This window comes from Ictalurus furcatus, chromosome 13 (genome assembly GCF_023375685.1).
Source record: "Ictalurus furcatus strain D&B chromosome 13, Billie_1.0, whole genome shotgun sequence".
Lineage (NCBI taxonomy): Eukaryota > Metazoa > Chordata > Actinopteri > Siluriformes > Ictaluridae > Ictalurus > Ictalurus furcatus.
Genome location: NC_071267.1, coordinates 27,057,586 through 27,076,338, shown reverse-complemented (window position 1 = coordinate 27,076,338; position 18,753 = coordinate 27,057,586). Strand labels below are relative to the sequence as shown.

Sequence of the window (18,753 nt, the reverse complement as noted above, 5' to 3'; positions counted from 1 at the left end):
TTCAACAAAGTATTGAGCAAAGGCTGTGAATACTTATGTACATGTGCTTTTTTGTTTTTTATTTTTAATAAATTTGCAAAAATTTCAAACAAACTTCTTTCACGTTGTCATTATGGGGTATTGTTTGTAGAATTTTGAGGAAAATAATGAATTTAATCCATACTGGAATAAAACTGTAACATAACAAAATGTGGGAAAAGTGAAGCGCTGTGAATACTTTCCGGATGCACTGTATAAGTGGGAACAATGTGAGAAGCAGGAATACACCCTGGTTAGGAAGGACCAGGAACCCTGGAGAACCCGGGAACCACTTGCTTTTGGTGGGCATTCTCCTCCAGATTTGCAGCTGTGATATAATCTTTCCATTTTTCATAATGGATTTTTTTTTTAATGGACTCTGTGGGGCGTTACAAGTTTGGGACATTTTTTAATGACCAAATCCTGATGAATACTTTTCCAGAACTTTCTCCTGGACTTGTTTTCGATAGCTCCTTGATCTTCTCGGGGTTGCTGGGGGTTTCCAGAAAGCATCCAGATCTTGTACTAGTACTTTAGTACTCTGTGCACTGACAATAAAGTTGAACGTAATCTAATATACTGGGATCATGTGACACTTTAACTGCATACACAAGGACTCCATTCAACTAGTTACGTGGCTTCTGATGAAAACCGCTCGTGCAAGAACTCCAGTGTTCTCAAGTCGAGTGGCGTTGTTGTCATTTCCACCGTATATAGCCGGGACAGTACGCAGTGAAATGAATAAAATGTTCCTCCGGGACGATGCTACATAAAACGACACACTAGCTACATGAGACGAGACAGAACTAAACAAGACCTACACAGATGTGTGCAAACAGGACAAGATGGTACAATAATTACTAAAACGGCACAATATTCACGGTGAAGCACAGTGCAGCGCCGACCAGTACACGGTTCTAGTGTGGAATAAGGTACAAAGAGATATTACAATATAATAATAAATGTAAGTATGATCCGTAGGTGGTCAATACAGTGTTTTCGCATGGTGTTCAGCTGAGTATCAGTGCATGTTACATGATTTTACCATCAAGATTGCTTGATTTTATATTATATTATATATTTATGGTATCTGGTAGACGCCCTTATCCAGACTGACTTACATTTGTCTCATCTATACATCTGAGCAGTTGAGCATTAAGGGCCTTGCTCAAAGGCCCAACAGTGGCAGCTTGGCAGTGCTGGGGTTTGAACTCACAACCTTCCAGCTGGTAGTCCGACATCTTAACCACTGAGCTACTACTGCCGCACTGAGGTTAAAAAAAAAAAAAAAAAAAAAAAAAAAAAAAATTGTGCTTATTTTGCGGAAAACTACCCGAGCTGGCGAAATCGCAGGAGATAGTTTTGCACGGTCTTTCGCGGCGATGTTTGTTTCTTTCGAACTCTTCGAATCTTGCAAACTCATGTTTGACACACGTGAATCGAAGAGGGCTTTGGCTGAACGCACATCGCGATCATGTCACGTGACGCGTCTCGGCCCAAATCTGCGGAAAATCTGCGGTAATTTTGAAAAATCGCAAGCTCCTCCGAAGTTCAATAATAATCCTAATAATCATCATAATAATAGTTTGCATTCATTTCTGCGATTGCAAAATCACTAAATCCTGGAGGGACAGTATTATGGGTGACTTACAGAAGCCTCCCGGTTACGTTCGTCTCAGTTCCAGGTTGAAACACTAACGGTTTAATTAATAATTTATACAACAGTTAATTAATTAGGTCCCAAGTTCTTAAGCGTGTACGCTGCTCATTGGTTCTACAAACACAGCTCGAACAAGATTAAATAAAAAGATTCCTAGCCGAATACACAAAGCGTTCGTAAGCAGTGATATCGGCCAAAGGTGGCGTTACTGACTTAGTACAGACTTATTAGGGTGTCCTAACTTTTGCTCATGCCATAATGACTATGGCATTGTTTAAATTCGTCGAATATAGCGAGACTGTGTATTCACCTTTGCTGAAAATGTTATTTAAAAAAAAAACAAAAAAAACAAACAGTTTGTTGCAGAATGTTTATTTAATTTCAGGAAATTTTAATTTTAAGAAGATCCTAAACTGTAACACCTACGTTTAATTTTATTCACACACACACACACACACACACACACACACACACACACACACACACACACACACAAGCAAGAGCAAGTATCCTTGTAAAATAATAGCATGATTTGGAAAATTCCGACTGACCTTTCCTGCTGAAGCCAAGCAGAGCCAGGTCACGTTCAGGTACAACACGAGCAGCACACTCGCTTTCCTCAGGTAGTCCATTCTTCAGCCGACCCAGAGCTGGACAGAAGAACAATCCTTCTCTGATGAAGGAGCTCGGGACTGCCGTGAGTGAATACTAATTTCACAGATTGTGAAACGTTTTGGGTCGGTCACACGTCTGGCACTGCAGAGCAGCTCTGAGAGATCAGACAGCAGACGTGTTTGCAGCACGTATCGATCACGTCCTGTTTGTTTTTAGAGGGATCGGTCGAGTTTCTGTGCGAGGTCAGTGATGAAAAAAAAACACACGTGTCCTTAGGAAACCTAATAAATGTCCGTAATCCAGTAAAAATCCAGTGTGCACAAATCCATCTAAGCGAGCTCTTATGTGGTGGATGGGAAGGAAAGTGCACACATCCTGTAAAATAATCATTTGTTCCGTCAGGTTTCAGTCAACAGTAAAGAAAATGATATAATGATAATGAGTCTTTATTGGTCACCGCACAGTGAAATTCTTTTCTTCGCATACCCCAGCCTGTCAGGAAGTTGGGGTCAAAGTGCTGGGTCAGACATGATACGGCGCCTCCTGGAGCAGAGAGGGTTAAGGGCCTTGATCAAGGGCCCAACAGTGGTAGCTTGGCAGTGCTGGGGCTTGAACCTCCGACCTTCCGATCAGTAACCCAGAGATAATGGATAATCTCTTACAGAGAAATCACGTCAAAAATGTACACGAGGTTTCTAGACACCGATCATGTTATGATTCAGACAATTTTTCAAAAGTACTGTATAGTATATATGACTGAATTATTTTCATGTTATTTTTCCCCCAAATGATTCATTCATGTTCATGTTTTTTCCCCAAACGATTCATTTATGTTCATGTTTTTCCCCCAAACGATTCATTTATGTTCATGTTTTTCCCCCAAACGATTCATTTATGTTCATGTTTTCCCCCCAAACGATTCATTTATGTTCATGTTTTTCCCCCAAACGATTCATTTATGTTCATGTTTTTCCCCAAACGATTCATTTATGTTCATGTTTTTCCCCCAAACGATTCATTTATGTTCATGTTTTTCCCCAAACGATTCATTTGTGTTCATGTTTTATTGCTCCCCAAATGATTCATTAATACTCATGTTATTTACTTACATGGCTAATATATTTTCATGTTACTTTTTTACAGGATTAATTAGTTTTTCTAAATTCATTTTGACATGATTCATTAATTGTCAAGTTTATTTTTTGGCATGATGCCTTTATTTTCACGTTATTCTTTTCAAATGATTCATTTACGTTCATGTGATTTATTTTTTTACGATTCATTTATTTACATGCTATTTTCTTCTTTCACGACTAATTTATTTTCATGATGGTTTTTACCATCAGGATTCATTTGTTTTCACATGTTACGTGAAAATGTTATGGGCACGTGTTATTATTTCCGCATGTGATTTTTCACACAAATAATTTATCTTCATGTTTTAATGTTTTCCACGTAGTGAATGTGGTTCAAATTTTGTGTGTGTGTGTGTGATTTTAAATGTTTTCAGCTTATTCTTTACAGGACGTCACATTTCAGGGCATGTTAAAAAGCACCATCACGCTTCGTTCACATCTGTTCACATGTTACTCCCATAACCACACGTATGTGAAATGTGAAGTGATTATTCAGACAGATGTTGAAAGCAGCTGGTTATTGACAGCTGTAGGACGTCGTGTTAGTCAGTGTCTGATCGGTGGATGACCTTTGGGAGGTGATTGATGCTTGTTTGCTTATTCCAGTGAACTCAGACGCACTGCGTGAGGTGTGTGTGTGTGTGTGTGTGTGTGTGCTTGTGAGGGGGTTCATCCTTACCTTAGCTGTCAGTTTTCAGAAAAAATGGTCAAAAGTGTCACTATGAATCTCTTCATCATCTCCGTGGATCTTCCTGGAATGTTTTTTTCCTGTAAAACCTGCGCTCAGAATCTAATTTTATGAATTTACTTTAATTTCCGTGCAGCCACAGACATCAAGAGTGAACATTAGCAGTAGTGCTACATTATGCTTTCATATCACTTAAATCTTAAATCTCAGCGCTTGAAAATTTCTGCTTATGAAAAGGAAGATAAATTTATACCATAAACTCTAATGATCTCTCTCTCTCTCTCTCTCTCTCTCTCTCTCTCTCTCTCTCTCTCTTTTATTTATTTATTTTATTTAGATTTCGGATTAAATGACTAACCCACTGTAATCTTTTCTAATCATGATCTTTAGTTAGATGGTATATTTTAAAAACTTTCCAGGAATCGAGGTCGACTCATCTTCTCGTCCTTAACGCACCTTCAAGCAGGAGTCGTTATTTTTATACCGCTGTGTTGTTGAATTCTTGAATCTGATTGGCCAGGAGGTGCGAGGTTAAATTCTCCTGAACGTTCATCCTTTAATATTTAACTATAAATCAGATTGAATCGATTAAATCTTGCATTTTTAGGAAAATCGCTGTGGTATAAACTGAATAAAACACTTTGGGGACATCGTATTATTGGGAAAGAATCATTTGTAATGAATGTACGGTGCTAACAGTAACTCGGGGCTACCCTCAGTCACCCCAGTGTGTTGGTGATTATTTTCCTATAACAGCACTCCACCATGTGTTTTCTTCTTTACGTATTCAGGTCACTTTTACAACATTATGTGGCAGATGTCATTTAGCACAAAGGGCCTTTTCTGTAAATAATCCAGCTTCTCTGTAAACGTACACAAAGGAAAGCAGAAAAGACGATCTTTAGCTTTTGGATCTGGATTTTTTTTTGTTTAATAGAATAGAATGTAAATATTATAAAGAATTAAAAAGTACTTGAATAATAAAATACAGCCTGACAGAACGATACCCGTTTTCTCCGCTCCTTTATTATTAATGCTGCAGCTCTAGCGTAAAATTCCCAAACGTGCTATGGAATAATAATAATAATAATAATAATTTTTTTTTTTTTTTTTTTTTTTTAAAGAATAATTTCTGCCTGCAGCGTTCGCTTCAATTACCAAAGGACTACGGTGCATTCATCGTCTCGAGCATGGAACTGATTCAAAACTCTTTAGTAGGTCATCAGGTTAATACTTTATTTGTATGGTTGTAGCATGGACAGAGGGAGACTGAAGAACTAGAGCGAAGAAATAAAGGAATGTGAACCCAAAAAAAAAAAAAAAAAGAAGATTATTACAGGCTTGATTTGGCAATGTGTTAACAGACCCTTTGTGTGAAGAAAGAAGTCAACAACAAACAACCAAACATTTCAGGAAACATTTCAGGCCAAATATGTGAACCTCTAAAACAATGGCACAATTGTAGCTTGTACATTTTCACAATACCGGGACAAAAATCCATCACATGCCTACGACTAGACCTGCTGAACACATATACCTAGCTAAACTTTTAGCTATATGGACTGAATATTGAAGTCTCTATTGGGATCGTCTGCTGGTTTCATCTGGTTAAATTGCTTTGCGTGTTGCTAGTATTCGCGTTTCAGGAACAGCTTTAAAAACAAACAGTGTGTGGGGCGTGTGACCCTTGATACAGTATGTCGGCGCAGCCGCCTACACTCGTTCCGATATTTCGCCTGCAAACACCATATTTTGGTGGAATATTTCAAGCAAATAAAACTGCCTTGAAATGTTTTCCTGGGATAGGTCCTTGGTTATTCAACATTCACATTGTGAGATTTTTTTAAATAATAATAATAATAATAATAATAATAATAATAATACACTGGTACATGAAATTTGGTTTGGTAATTAAAATTTTGGTAAAGTGCATGATCATAAATTAATAACCATAATATGTGTTCTTGGTAGCTTATTTGAGAAGATTTAGGGATGTTTGTGGGTATTGAAACTTTAATTGCTTTGTGGATAATGTATAACGTATACATCTACTCGTTTATGAAATATCAACGGCTTTTTTTTTTTTCCGGTTCATTTAAGATGTTGCATTACTCATGAGCAGTGCTGGGGAAATAAGGAAATGTACAAATTTCCTCATTGATTAAAATCTAATAAGCGTAATGTAATGTTTAAAATGACATTATCTTTATCTCATTATACAAAATCTTATCTTTTTGGAATACTTTATGGGCTTTGTAACGATCCAAAAAGTAAGAATAATATATCTAATTGACTATTTATTACTCATCGTTAGCTTGATTTTTCATCAACTAGCTAATTCGTTAAAGGTTTGCGTCATGTTTATGTAAAAAGTCCCATCGTCATGTAGTGTTAAAGGTACAATTTGTCGTTTTCAATGCGTAATCAGTAAATTTCAAATATATCCTGGGGTGGGGGGGGGGGACGAGTCACGATTTTGCTTTACGTTAGATCAGATGTGATTCGTTTTGCTGTTTCAGGCTTCTGTTGGAATTTTTCTGGCCCAGAAATGAGCTCCGCCCCCAAGAGAGAAAGAACAGAGCTGCCTAAAGTGACACGCTGTTCCTTTAACAGCTGGAATGATGATTTGTAACAGCTGGAATGATATGATTACAATGAAAACGGTTAGCATCGTGGCGACACAGTTATGCAGTTCATAGGCAGATTCAATGGTGTAAAAAAAAAAATCGAATTCAAAGTAATTCATTAAAAAAATAAGTTGCCGGCAGTCTGATATTTCCAGATGTTTCCAAACATATCCTACTCTGATTAATCAGATTGCATGTAGGCTCTTTCAACCCAAGACTGCTCATGAGGAAAGTGTACGAGAAGAATTTAACAACAGGTTGGTAGGGGTCCAAAACCAATCTCCGATTTGGTGGCAAGCCTCAAGGGATATGGTGCTTGTTTTGGTTTTCCTTTTCCTCAAATGTGCTCTAACACACACACACACACACTCGCACACACATACACACACTACGTGAAAGTACCTACACTTAAGAAAAGCAACAAAACTTCTCACTATGTTCCGAAATGAACAGTGCTGCGGCTTCAATGTACTCACTTCAAAAGGACGGGATAAAATGCGGAAATGGGAAGGGTGGGGTGGGGGGGGGGGGTCACAGTGTGAGTGATTTGTGTTTATGGGGACGTTTATAAGTGGACAGCACGTGCTGTAACTGTGTAAAAGTCATAAAACACAGCTTCAGGGTGGGGGTGCTCTTTTTTTTTTGGTTTCAGATTTAAGTTAAAAACGATAGAACAAAAAAAAAGATTAATTGTAAATAGACAGCTTTACAGCAGATAGTATTTCAAGCGAACCATCAGCGGGGAAGAAAAAAAAAAAACAGAAAGAAAGAAAAGAAAAAAGAAATAGAACCACACATGAGAAAGAAAGCGAAGTGATGATTGTTATGGCGATACCAGAGGATAATGAAGAAGCGAGTGCTGCTCATGCGTTATGATTATATTGAATCCAAGTTCCTAGACATGTTTCTAAGACTACTGTATATATGTGAATACCTCATATCGGTTCGTTATTACATGTTATTTTTCAAGTCAGAAAACATCTACCATACTGTTCGTGTTTTTCTTTTTTTTCTTTTTTTGTAACCTCATGACTAAAATTACATTCATATTCGTGTGCACTTGAAAGACCACCTTCAAGCACAATCCTCACAAATCTCTCTATCAAAAAGGGAAAAGTAGGTAAAATAAACAAATTATATTGTTTTAAAAAGATATATATAATATATATATATGTATGTATATCATATATATATATATAAAAAAAAAAACAGGAAAGTCCTAAAGGAGTGTTCAGGCCACTCCAGGTCAGTGAGCATTTTTTCTTTTTCTTTCTTTTTTCTTTTTTTTTTTTTTCTTTTTCTTTTTTTTAAGTCCTAAGCATTGCAACTCAGACCACGCGCGGACGTCAGGAGGAGCTGACGTCAACTCTTGCTGTTTCTGTGCACTGCAGAGGAGACGTGGCGAGAGATGGTTGGCTAGCCAACATAACCCCACGGCTCACACATAACAGGCTTCCTCAGATCACGTCCGCCTGAAAAACGGTATTCACCAGCTGCTTAGAGCTTTATTTTCCGCGACTTTGTAATGGAAGTTCTACTGGCGATAACAGACTCGCTGCACTTTGCTCCACTTCCCTCCCACTCTCTCAGTCGCTCTCATCTGCTTTTTTACCTCGGTCTCTCTCAGATTTCAGTCAAGTAAATGGAGTGTCTTTGGTGGACACCAGGGGGCACTGGGGAGGAGAAGGCCACTAAACTTATTTTCCTTTCTAGAAACGACGATAAGGTAACTGACGAGTACTCAGATGTTTTTAAAAAAACAACAACAACAAAAGAATAGTTTTGTGTCCAGTTCTTCGCTTGAGCCTCCGAACAATCATTCCAACCACTTCTACAAACATACTGTGTACATGACAGTGCGAAATGCAGTCCGTCCTTAATTGCTATTAAATTACCAAGCAACCATGATGCTGGTTAGCTAAAAAAAAAAAAAAAGAAGAAGAAAAGAAAAGAAAAAAAAAAAAGAAAAGATCACATATGAACAAACTCCATCCAATATGACATGTAGATAAGCTATCGAAGCTGCTAAGTTGTGACTGACGAAGGAAGAACTTCATCTAATTTTTCTACTTGCTGATCTACAAAAAACAGCCTGTCCAGGAATGATTCTCGTATATCCGCATCGATATCGATATCCGTTTAACTGAACGAGGCGGATATAGCACAAACGTTGCTGGCTACAACTGTGCAGTGCATGCACACATCACCCTCAAGACACCCACACACACGGCGCTGACGCTCACATCGAAGCCAGTACTGAAAATACACACAACAGAACCTACATAATGTTGTAAAAAGACAGCTACCCCAAACTACATGCATCATGAGAGGTTGAAACACACACACACACACACACACACACACACACACATAAAACTGCTTATATGCTATTGTCTTCCTTCACCATATTGAGTGTGTATCTTTCCATTTTAGAACGAAGAGCTTGGCCCCTATATTATTTCTATTTGCAGTAATAAAAGCCTACATCAGACCTACAAATATGATCATTATTTATTGGTATACTGTCACTAGTGGAAAGCACACTATTTTTTTTTTGTCTTTTTTTTTCTCCAGAAAATACACCCTGTTAGCTGTCCAGATGTATTATTTATACCAGTTATTACAACAAATCTGAGAGGACGGATAACCAAGCTCTAACTCTTCTAAAGAGGGAGAGGAGTGGTGTGTCAGAGGTGACTTTTGCCATTGGCAAAGGGAAGATGTCCACATTGGACCAGTAGATTACCAGATCACCAGATCACAACCTCTCCTTTTACCCATAGGTCCTACCTCCAAGGTACCTCTCCATTACTTCACTATATTTAATTTTGTACATACACCTATGGTTTTTTGCTACTTTTCCAAAGAGACTTAAAAGTCTGTGCAAGTAGTTCATTTAACAAACAGCAACAACACATCTTCCATCTAACGTCTGGTCCTCTTATAAGCTGTACAGTATTCCTTCAGTGCTGCGGCTCCACATACGCTCATGGGTTGTCACTGTTTCGCTTTGTGCTACTGCTGCTATTATATAGGCTGGGGTTCACTACTAAAGGGTGAGGCAAAGGGGCACCTACTGCAGCATAGTTGAAAAGAGTGGGTAAAAAGGGCAAGGGCTCTACTTTGTCCCCTGGTGCCATCATATTGAGAGCCATAGGCAGGGTGGCGAGGTTGTATGGATATGGTAGTAGCTGTGGGCCGTAGAGGAGTTGATAGGGATCAGGGTAAAAGGGCAGTTTTGTTGAGTCAGTATGGGGTACCATCTTCCCGAGTGCACCAAAAGACAAGGGTGCAGAAGGGTACGACATGAGCATCTGGTCCTCCTGTTTCTTACCAGAGCAGTACCCTCCCGGTATGATAAAGGGAAGTGCATACTCCTGAACAGGATAGCCAGATTCTCTACAGGGATCTCTTGAAGAGGTGCTGTCCTTTGTCACTGGCTCTGAATGGGGCACTTGGGGGTGCAGCGCAGAACGAGAAGAGGGGGGCTCAGTGCTGTGATCTGAACCTGTTGAAAGCACAGATCTTTGTTTCTCAGCACTGTGCATGCCTTGGTGTGCTTGGTTGGTCTCTAAATGCGACCGCAACTGTAGGTTCAAAGGTCTTGGAGAATGACTAGGAGACTGTGGGTGCCATTGTGGGGGTCCTTTGTGAGTGGTTTGAATGACAGAGCATGTGGGAGAGGGCACAGGGCTCAGTGGCTCCTCTTTGGGCACTATGAGCATCACATCATCTGTGGATCGAATTTTGTTGGTCGAGTATTGGTATGCAGTTTGCTGGGAAAACTCTCTCTCCCTTGCCAGTATCGTTGGCATGGACAAATCCTCTGCTTGGATGCTGCAAGCCGTTCTGGACACTCTAAGATCTTGAGCCTCTTGTGCAGCCTCTTGTGAAGGATCACTGATGTGAATATCCCTGTGTTGGTGTGTTTCTACCTCTTGATCACTCAAGACAGTCTCTTTGAATGATTGTAAAGCAGCGGATATAGATGGATCTGTATCCGTTCTAACCTTTTCTGCCATTTGGGATTGACAGACTTGGTTTGGTCTATCAGTGGGTGTGAGGCTTCTTCTCATCTGATCCTGTGCATCTAGACTCCGTTTCTCAGGAGTTCGGAAGTCCAGGCATTCTGCTCCGTTCATTACCAGCACACTGGGGAGACTAGGGGAGATGACCTTTGACCTGTCTGGTGTTGGGCTGAGTCTAACTGGGGAAGATACAGTGCTCAAATGCGAACTCTGGATTTTGTCAATAGCTGCTAACTTTGGACTTTCACCAGTTGCTAATCTTTGGTGCTCTTCGTTACTTTCACTTGCCTGTTTCTGTGTGTGTTGAGAATCTGATTTGAGATAGTTTATAACTGGAATGGGCTGCGCATGCCTAGGTGCAATGTCCAAATCTGTCCTTTGAACTTTGTCTACCTCTGGTACAACAGTATTATGACTTTGCATGTCCAGCACTGGCTGTATGGTCTCTGTGGTGTTGCCTAGCTCATGCCTCTTCAGGTGGCAGTTTAACGCAGCAGCAGTCTTACATACTTTATCGCACTGTGAGCAGGTATATCTAGTCAACGGCCTTCTTCCCAAGCGAGATGTACTCCCCTTATCTAAGAACCGCCTGTTTAATACACTGCTTGTCTCCTCTAATTCCATTGAATTTTCCTTGCATGATGACTCTGAATTACATGAAGCAGAGGTAGGCAGAGGTTTATTTTTTGGGTGACTGGTTCTTTGATGTTCCTCTAATTTGGTCTGAGAAGGGAAAGTAGCTCTGCAAAGCATACACACAAACTCAAAAAGATGTGTTAGCTCATGTTTGTCTCGTTTCCTTGAGCTGGAGAACCAGCGGCCACAAGATCCACATTCAGAGGCCTGGTCCCCAGACCAACGTTGTTTGATGGTAGGGGAAACTGTGTACTGAGAATTCAGAGTGGATTGGGATAAAGAAAGGTCATGCTTTCCAGAACCCCCCTTTTCTTCCTCTTTCTCTTCTGTTATTGTGGGAATACAAGGAGGTTGGGTGTCGTCTTTGATCTCCTTCTGATGACAAACTTCTTTTTCTTCCTCTTTTACTTCATCATTTTCTTCTTCCTCTAAACCATCCCCCTCTTTGTTTACGTCATTCATTAGTCTTTCTGCTCTCTTCATCAGCCGCAGCGATCGTTTGTAGTGCATTTTGCGCTGCCAGCTCTTGATCTTCTGCATATGCAAAGCCTTTCTCTTGGGCTTATACGAATAATAGGGTCTCCACAGGTTGTCTTCTCCATCCTGATCATTCCTGTCCTCCCTGACTTCTTGTCGGAAGAAATACTTCCTCACCTTGCCTGGCAGTTTAGAATCTCTTTCTTCCTGACTGGAACTGCGATGGCCATGGTGTTTGCGGTGGTGGTGATGAGTATGCCGTGGCTCTCTCTGGTCTCCATGCAAGAAGTTGCCCTTTTTGTCTTTACTTGATAGACTTTTGTCTCTCATGAGGTCTGTCTCAGATATACTCCTTTTGACAATAGCCTCTTCCCCTATACGTACAGTGATCTGACAAAGAGGCCCACTCCCCTTGACCTCTGAACCCACAGATATGGGAACCACCTTGCTTGACTCACTCTTGGTATGAGCTTTTCGTCCCTTGTGAATCTTTTCTGTTGGCTGTTGGATTTTTGAGACTTCTGTACGTGTGCTGGTCGTGTCCCACTTACTATGGGCATGTGTATGATCTTTTTGTGTATACTTTTTAAGTGCTTTTTGCAAAGTCTTATCCATTGCATGACTGCTCTCAGAAGGACATTTTCCATCCCCAGAGGGTGTCTTATCTCTTTGAACAATGACAGAGGATGGGAGTGCTGTGCTATGCATAATGACTGAGGGTTTGCTATGTCCAAATGTAATGACAGAAGAAACTGCTGTCTCTGGGCTTTTGACATTTTTGGCTTTGACACTGCTGTTGCCAGAGAGATGTAAATCTGACCTTTCCTTCTCACTGACCTCTGCTGGTACCTCTGCCTGGGCTGTTGCCAGCTTCCTGCACTGCTCTGTGTCCATCTTGATCAGGAAACTCTCAGGATCCGGTTTAATGTCATGGGGATGAATGTCCTTAAGGAAGGAGTCCAGTTTACTGGGGCCCAGACTTGGAGGGAGGCTGCAACCTAGAGGCAAAGGCAAGGTAGCTGATGGGTCAGGTTTGAGCAGTCCATCCGCCAAAGCCTGGTTGTATGTCTTATAGGGCCGCTTTTGAGAGCGCATGGGTAGTAGGCGGTAGAGTTTAAGTGCATTAACCTTCTGCTTGTAGCCCCCATTGGCTGTCTTCTCACTTGAGATAAGGCCAGGACTAATGCCATGGAATGCCTTCTGGTGTGTCTTGAGGTTGTAGTAGGTAGGAAAAGCCTCCCAGCAAAATATGCACTGGTATCGCCTTTCACCAGTGTGCCACACCTCATGTTTGGTACGGTACTCTGCAAGAGCAAAAACCTTGTCACAATAGTGGCATGGGTACTTCCGACGCCATGAGTGCACATTTGAGTGGCGCTTGAGACTTGACAGAGTCATGTAGGATCGTTCGCACACCGAGCAGAAGTAAATGATATGTCCATCAACAATCTTCACAAAGTGATCCTCATCCCCGAGGGCATCACTGTGAGACATTGCCCTGGCATGATGTCCTTGGAGGCCTCGTCCTTTCTTTATGGGTCGTCCAGGTCCTGTTTCTTGTCCAAGCTGTTCTGACTCTGTTGCCTCATTTGTTTTCTCCATGTTCCCTTCCTCCAAAGGTTCTTGTTTGGGCTGGATGGAGAAAGCTGGCAGTGCTTGCCGACAGGTGGCCTCATGGGATTGCAGTCTTTTATTATGGATAAAGGCTTTTCCACAATGGCGGCAGCTGAGAAGTCGTCCACCCCTATGAAGACGCATGTGCACAGTGAGGGATGAGGCGGTGCTGAACAGACGGTGGCATACCCCACACAGTAGCTCTGGTTTTGGCACTGCTTGATAGGAGTCATGGAAGGATGGAGGAGGGAGGGTCAATGGAGAGACAGAAGGGGGTGAAAGAGGAGGAGGGCTTGATGAAGATGATGGTGGGTTTATACTGGGAAGAGGGAGGCTCAGTTCAACATGTAGGCTGTTTCCTTTACGTTTTTTGCCTTTTGCGCATTCCGGGTCCTTTGTCACCTGACCTTGGTAGGCTCTTGCACTCAGGTTGAACAAGATATGTGCAGTCTCTGTAGTCGAGTGTTCTGGGTAGTCATTAGGCAGACTAGCTCCAGATGTCTCTCTTGAGTAGTCCATTTTAGCAGATGTGTGCAATGCAGATGTTGGAAAGTGGGGGCTACTACCAGCCACAGAAAAAGACATAGTGGATTTGCAGTTCTTACTGACAGGTGCAGTCAAATCAATGGGGAGAGTGGAGGAGGAAGAGCAGGATAGGTAGTCTGATTTTGATCCTTTGGACAACGTTTTGTCTCTGAGACTTTCCTCCTTCCATGCAGTGCTATTTGAAGCATCTCTATCAAATGCTATAGAAGAGGAAGGGGGATGAATTATTGGACAGTGCTTTTGTGCAGAGAAACCAGGCAGTCCAGCGCTGATTGGGAAACTGAGAGAAATCCTTGTCGTTTTGGTACCATCCACTTCATCTGTCCCTTCTCCCATCCTGTCTCCTCTCATTTGTTTATTTCTGTGTTTCATTTGAGTCTTTTCCGTTAGTCCTTTGAGACACTTTGTCTGGCCGCCCACTTCAAACAGACCCTTAAGGAAGCAAGATGCGTAAATGCAGTTCAGCAAGTTCAGAAGTCCTGAATAGAGCGAGGTAAAAGTTAAAACTGTGTCCACCACTGGAATGGAAGATTGGCAGGCATTCAGGAAAGGAGGGGAGTCGGTTGTCGAAAAGTTCAATCCTTGGATGTGGATGTTGTACACCGCGATGATTCTTAGATGGATGTCAAATCGAGTCTTCTCATAGACTGAAGCAGGGCCAGCCAGGTGCTGTTCATTTAGCTCCAAGGGTATGACGCTGGTGTGTAGGGGGTGCCAGCCGTCCATTCTGGACACCATGACCCCACCCCCAAACCTGAAAAACAGACAGAAAAGTGTTTCAATACGCTTGTATGCGTAAAGGCATAAAGATGACAAAGACATTGCATATTAAAACCAAACTCTACTGTACTGTGAATAATGCAATTAAACAGTATCAAACACGCTTTTTAAATTAAGTTATAAATAGACAGTGTTAGTTTTAGTTTTACTCATCCTCATTTTAAGTTTCAGTATTACAAATTGGCAATCAGTCCCACTGTTCCACAGCAGCGCTTTCACTTCTTTTTCTTGACTGGAGTTCATTTTGATCATACCCCAGCTTAAAAAAACAAAAATATTGATGGTATATTTCTATAAACACGTGAAAGACAGCATATGTTAAAGATTTAACATATGTTTTGCGGGGGGGGGGGCAGTGATCCCGCTAGTCGACCCTCTCATTGAGAGTATTATTGAGTATATCATTTGAGGTAGAAACTCCAAGTTCAATAACCACAACGATTCGCGTAGTCTTTTCTTGCGATCTGGAACTTTTCACCAAGATGTTTGTCGAAATATGTGTTATCTGGTTAGTTCTGTCTTCTTATCTATTTAAATAAGCACATACACTTTATTTAAGTGTTCGCAATTATGTTGCACATGAAAAATCCCCAGTCATGCTTTTCTGCCTGTGTTTTTAGCCAGGCAGGCAGGCCTCTGTAAAATTCCACAAGCAGCCCTGAACACACTGAAACTAGGTCAGCACTGTTATTGCAGAGCGAGAGCGCGAGAGAGACGGAGAGAGGCAGTGAAAAAGAGCCAGGCCAGAGACAGGAACAGCCAAATACACAGACACACGCACACACACATTAACAGGGACAAGCACACACAAGCACATACTCTCTACCACAGCACATGCACACACCTAGCACATTTGCAAGGCGCACACCGACCGGTTTGCCTGTAAACAAGCCATCTGACAGGTAGCGTCACCCGAACACCACAAACACAGCCACTGACAGTGCAAAGGAAGTACCAAAAAATAGAGCTGTAATGATAGATGTTACATAATCTACAGCAACAGGAAGTGCACAAGAAGAAAAACAAAACATGTCGAGGCAAGCAGTAAATGATCTGCTGTTTATCACTTGGATCGATTATATACGATAAACGTATCGTGAATATGAAGGAATAAGTGATCAACGCTGCACCTGTTTCGATCCATGTAAACATGACAGGCTCAGAGCAGGGAAGAAATGCTTACAAGGGGTTCCACATGTCAAAATTTGTTTTGTGCTATGGATGAGGAAATGCATCTGTCCCTGTTTCCGTCACCCTTTGTGCATGACGCACACACTGCCTCTCAACAAGCCTTCCTTAGCTCAAGAGGCTGGCCAAGCGTGAAAGGGGCTTTACCGCCACCCTCCCTTTCATCCCCAGCACTCCGGCTCCCCCTCTACTCGAATATGCAACCGCCTGAAACAGTTAGAGAGACAAATATTCGCGGGACCGTTTGTACTGCCCGTTAAAATGTCCTGTAAAAGTAAGAGAGCAGGGAAAAATATCGATTTGTCTATCTGCGTTTGTTTGCATGTTATACGCGACTCATTATTAGCAACTGACAGAATAGGTGAGGAAAGAAGGAAATCTGTGATGTCATGTCAGGAAAGAAGAAGGTGCTCTTCGGTCATGCGTCGATATCGCTTTTGCTGCATGGATGTGTCTATATTTTTATTTAGTCATTAGTAATGAGACCAAACAGAAAAAGAGCACTCTGGAAAACGAGTAAACTATGAAGGCCTTTGGTTTCCACCGGGCCTGCGACTCCGGACTGGGCACAGCCCGACTGTGAAAAGGGGGCTGTGACTGGATCCTGAACTCTGAACAACCCCCCTGGCCAAAAAACATGGTCGAGCCAGCAAGAAGGAAGGGGAGGAGAGGGGACATGGTGGAAAAGAGTAAATCAGCAGTGAGGGGTGAAGAAGAACAGGGTGGGAACGGGACGTATGGATGAGTTAAGAGGTGGAAGAGGTACCAAATCCTGTCCTATGTATATCTTTAAGATGTTCCGGCGCTGAACGTGTATCTCGTTAGGCCACGCTCCAGCAGCTGTACCCATGGAAAAAACCATACTTGATATGGTCTGCAAGTGACTCCCATAATTCTTTAACTGCAAAAGTCAAATGAAATGGATCGGTAGAAGGGTAAGATTGATACCGATAACCCATTTAGCATTAAAGCTGTTTTCCTAAGATCTTGCAGCTTAGAATAAACTTGGCAGGAAGTCCCGATAGACACTTCGTCATCATGTTATAATTGGAAATCTGGAGGCTTTTGTAATGTCAAAATACAAGAAATGTTCATCACAATTTGAACAATGACAAGCTCAAATACATCCAAAAAAAAGCACCCCCCCCCTCCACACACACACACACACCCAGATAAATGTTTAGTAAATGAGCAAACTGCTCGCTCGCTCCTACATCATGATCCCTCTGAGCCCTGCGGCCCGTTTCAAACAGGCTGTATGCAAAAAAAAAAAAAAAAGGAACCTGGTGTACTTTTAAAGCATTTGTACATCCCGCAAAATGAGGAGAAAAAAAAAAAACCAAAAAGAAAAACACGGAACAGCGTGGCCATTTTATAATCTTATTTTTCTCATCTCTACATTCACGCATTCACATACCAAAACTTGTACCATTTTAGTCATTTCCAACTAAACGTACAATTGCTATTAAACGCTAAGTATCGCGAATTACGATTACGGTAAAATCTGTAAAAACGTATCTCCTTCCAAAAAAAAACACGTCTTAGTTTCTGTTAAATCGGAGTGACTCATCGGCCGTGAAAAAGAACTGCGTGGTTGAGCCGCGAGAGGAGAGGATAAGGGAGGCAGGCCTTGTTTAGCACCACACACACACACACACACACACACACACACACACACACACACACACACACACACACACACAGTCGCACTTCTACATACGCACAGACGCACGCACACAGACATGCTCGTGCACACACAAACAGGACAACACTCCTCTCATCTCGCTTCTCGTGTCCTACGCAGAACCCAAACAACAACAACAACAACAACAACAGTCGATATGATAGTGGTGAAGAAGAAGAGCACGGGAGCAGGAAGAAGAGAAGAACGAGAAAGCAGAAAAGAGTCTGACGGTCTCTTCATTTCTCCGCCAGGCAAGCACACAACAAGACTACGTACCTCGAAAAACCTCCTGCTGCATCTCTGCTGCGATCTGTTCTCTCTCTCTCTCTCTCTCTCTCTCGCCCTCCCTCGTTCGGTGTGTGTGTACGTGTGTGTATGCTTGTCTGCGCCTGTGTGTGTGTGTGTGTGTGTGTGTGTGTGCGTGCGCGTGAACGAGAGAGCGCAGGCAGCGCACACACAGGCAGCACTATGTAGAGACGGAGGGCAGGGACGACTCTCGCACTCCCGAATCTCCCCCTCCTTCTATCCTTCGTTTCTCTCTCGCCTGCTCTCTCGCCACACACTCTTTCTCCCTCTCGCACTTCACTTTGACTCGGACACACGATTCCAGGGTGTTCCTTATTTCCCCTCGTTTCACCAACTATCCCACCGTTTTCTCCCCCTCCCCCCCCACCCCCACCCCGTTTATCACCCACCCCCGTCTCATCATTTTAATTCCAGTCGTCCCCCCCCCCACCACCACCCCACCCCCACCCTCTTTTTTTTTTTTTTCTTTTTTTTTTTTCCGTATTGTTCTTCATACACGCACGCTCACGCACTCGCCGTAGCCCACATTACACAAAGCCGGGTGATAGCATAGCAAGCGAACGAGCAAGGGAGCAAGCGAGGGAGGGAGAAAAGAGAGAGGGAGAGCAAGAGGACGCCATTTAAGCAGTTTGTTACGAGCACTGCCAGTCCCCAAAATGGCTGAAAACAAACAGGAGCCATGCCAACATGAAAAAAAAAAAAAAAAAAAAAACTGGGCAGAGAATAGACAGAGGGAAAGGAGATAAAGAG

The 18,753-nt window shown here is 42.1% G+C and overlaps 2 protein-coding genes across 2 annotated transcripts in view; both read right to left on the bottom strand.

Annotated features, from left to right (window-relative positions):
* The window catches only part of shbg (sex hormone-binding globulin), a 15,537-nt gene extending 13,091 nt beyond the window's left edge, over positions 1-2,446 (bottom strand). Inside the window, exon 1 of the mRNA XM_053639374.1 lies at positions 2,230-2,446. Coding sequence (XP_053495349.1) covers positions 2,230-2,310 — 81 coding nt within the window. The 5' untranslated portion in view covers positions 2,311-2,446. The remainder of the gene's footprint in view (positions 1-2,229) is intronic.
* A 3,864-nt stretch (positions 2,447-6,310) lies between these two features.
* zbtb4 (zinc finger and BTB domain containing 4) lies at positions 6,311-18,345 on the bottom strand. Its single transcript, XM_053639372.1, has 2 exons — positions 17,974-18,345; positions 6,311-14,799 (listed from the first exon to the last, which is right to left on the bottom strand). Exon 2 carries the CDS (start codon positions 14,781-14,783, stop codon positions 9,732-9,734), a length of 5,052 nt encoding a protein of 1,683 aa, XP_053495347.1. The 5' UTR covers positions 14,784-14,799; positions 17,974-18,345; the 3' UTR covers positions 6,311-9,731.
* Between the last annotated feature and the right edge of the window lie 408 nt (positions 18,346-18,753).